We start from the raw sequence: 1,690 nt of genomic DNA on the forward strand, positions 1-1,690 counted from the left end.
TTTAGAGGATTTAAAACCCTAGAGAGGACAAGATTTACTGCTGGAACTTCGGCTTCCTGAGAGGAGTTCTCTTCTCCCTTAGCTGTAAGGCTTCAGTTGTCCACTTACAGTGGCCATAGGCAGAACTCTCTAAAAGTTGTTTTCCTTTCTTTATTTTATTATTTATTTATTTTTAACCATCAGTCAACTGGCCAAAGGAAACTCCCCGTGTAATGATAAAAACGATCAATTTGTTAGAGAGAACACAATCCACACTTCATAAACGTCAACTGTGTAAGGCATTTTGAGCTTCCCACCTTCATCTATAGGGGAAGAACCATTGTTACAAATAATTGTAGAGTGGATAGGTACAAGTCACTGCTCACTGTTTAACAGAAGTGGGACAGATATGCCTGGTACAATCCAAGGAATTTATTTAGATTGAATTCTGAGGATCTGCAGGGGAACACATTGTGTCACATCACCCAGAATTTCTGCCATGGGAGCTCAGTTGTTTTGGATTGTCTTTTCAATCCAGGTCATGTAGTTAAAGATTCTGGTATAGATGCCAACATCAGCTCTCAAAACACATCCATCTGCAAAAGACAGGATTCCTTGAAGTATCCCATTGCACACTGCTGGGGCAGCTGTGACTTCCTGCCAGGAAAAGAGAAACCAGGTTATTTTTTCTGGTAAAAAAAACCACAGAAATATAATAGGAAAATTAAGGCATTGAGAGTATATTACCTTGCATGGCTGCCTCCTTCCTGGTACGATGCCCACGCACATCATACTTTCTTTGATGGTGTAGGATGTATAGGCACTGCGGCACTCAGTGTTGGAGATTACAGAAATGTTCACATTCTGCATTGAGTCAGGCTCCCTGGCTACAAGAGAGAAGTCAAACTTCCTTTAGCGTTCTATTAGTCGCCAAACTTTTCTTTCTTTCCCTCTTTTTTAGCATAGTTCTCCTTTTACCATCAGAAAGAAAGAGAGATCAAAAACTGAGAGAGAACAGTTTTGTGGCAGTTAGGGCAATCTGGGTACAGGAGATTATCTGTTTAACAATTTCTTATGATGCAAATGTCTATCTCATAAAAGAGGTTAAATTATTAGAAGTTATATGTAAATAGAAGACATTCCTGCAATGAAATAAAACACAATGCTTAAAATTTCCTGGAAATTTAAACATTTAAAAGGTATCCTTTGAGATGGAATTTTTAGAGCTTGGAGGAATTTAGAGGTATCTAGCCTAGTTTCTTATTTGTTAGGTCAAAATAATCCCAAATATCTGCTCAAAAAAAAAATTACTCAAAAAGTAATTTTCTTAAACCTATACAACTAGTAAGTGGTAAAACTAGGATTTAAAACTGGGTGTCCTGATTCCAATTCAAGGTTTTTAAAAAAATTTTTTTTGTATATCAATGGCCCACAGATACTGTGAATTGTGCCCCCCCCAACAAAGCTTTTCTCATCTGGAATAAGATGAGAAAAAAAAGAACAAAGTAGTATCTATACCTGTAACAGGTGTCTTGTCAAGAATTCTTCCTTGGGAAAAAATATTGTATTTCGAGATTTTGTTTTTCATAATGGGTGTGTGTGTTTGCTTTACAATCTTCATTCAAAAATACTCAAAAATAGTATATTAATTCTTTTTTTTTTTTTTTTTTTTTTTTTTTTTTCCGTGTCCGGCAAAGGACCCACACCCTCA

At 36.4% G+C, this 1,690-nt stretch overlaps 1 protein-coding gene across 1 annotated transcript in view; it reads right to left on the minus strand.

Moving 5' to 3' along the window:
* Positions 1-486: 486 nt before the first annotated feature.
* Positions 487-1,690, minus strand: part of PRSS58 (protease, serine, 58) — a 6,671-nt gene continuing 5,467 nt past the window's right edge. The window contains exons 4-5 of the mRNA XM_008564587.1: positions 727-866; positions 487-636 (exon numbers count right to left, since the gene is read on the minus strand). Of these exons, the coding sequence (XP_008562809.1) occupies positions 487-636; positions 727-866 (290 nt within the window). The remainder of the gene's footprint in view (positions 637-726; positions 867-1,690) is intronic.

The sequence above is a fragment of the Galeopterus variegatus genome, unplaced genomic scaffold (assembly GCF_000696425.1).
Source record: "Galeopterus variegatus unplaced genomic scaffold, G_variegatus-3.0.2 Scaffold20551, whole genome shotgun sequence".
Taxonomy (NCBI): domain Eukaryota; kingdom Metazoa; phylum Chordata; class Mammalia; order Dermoptera; family Cynocephalidae; genus Galeopterus; species Galeopterus variegatus.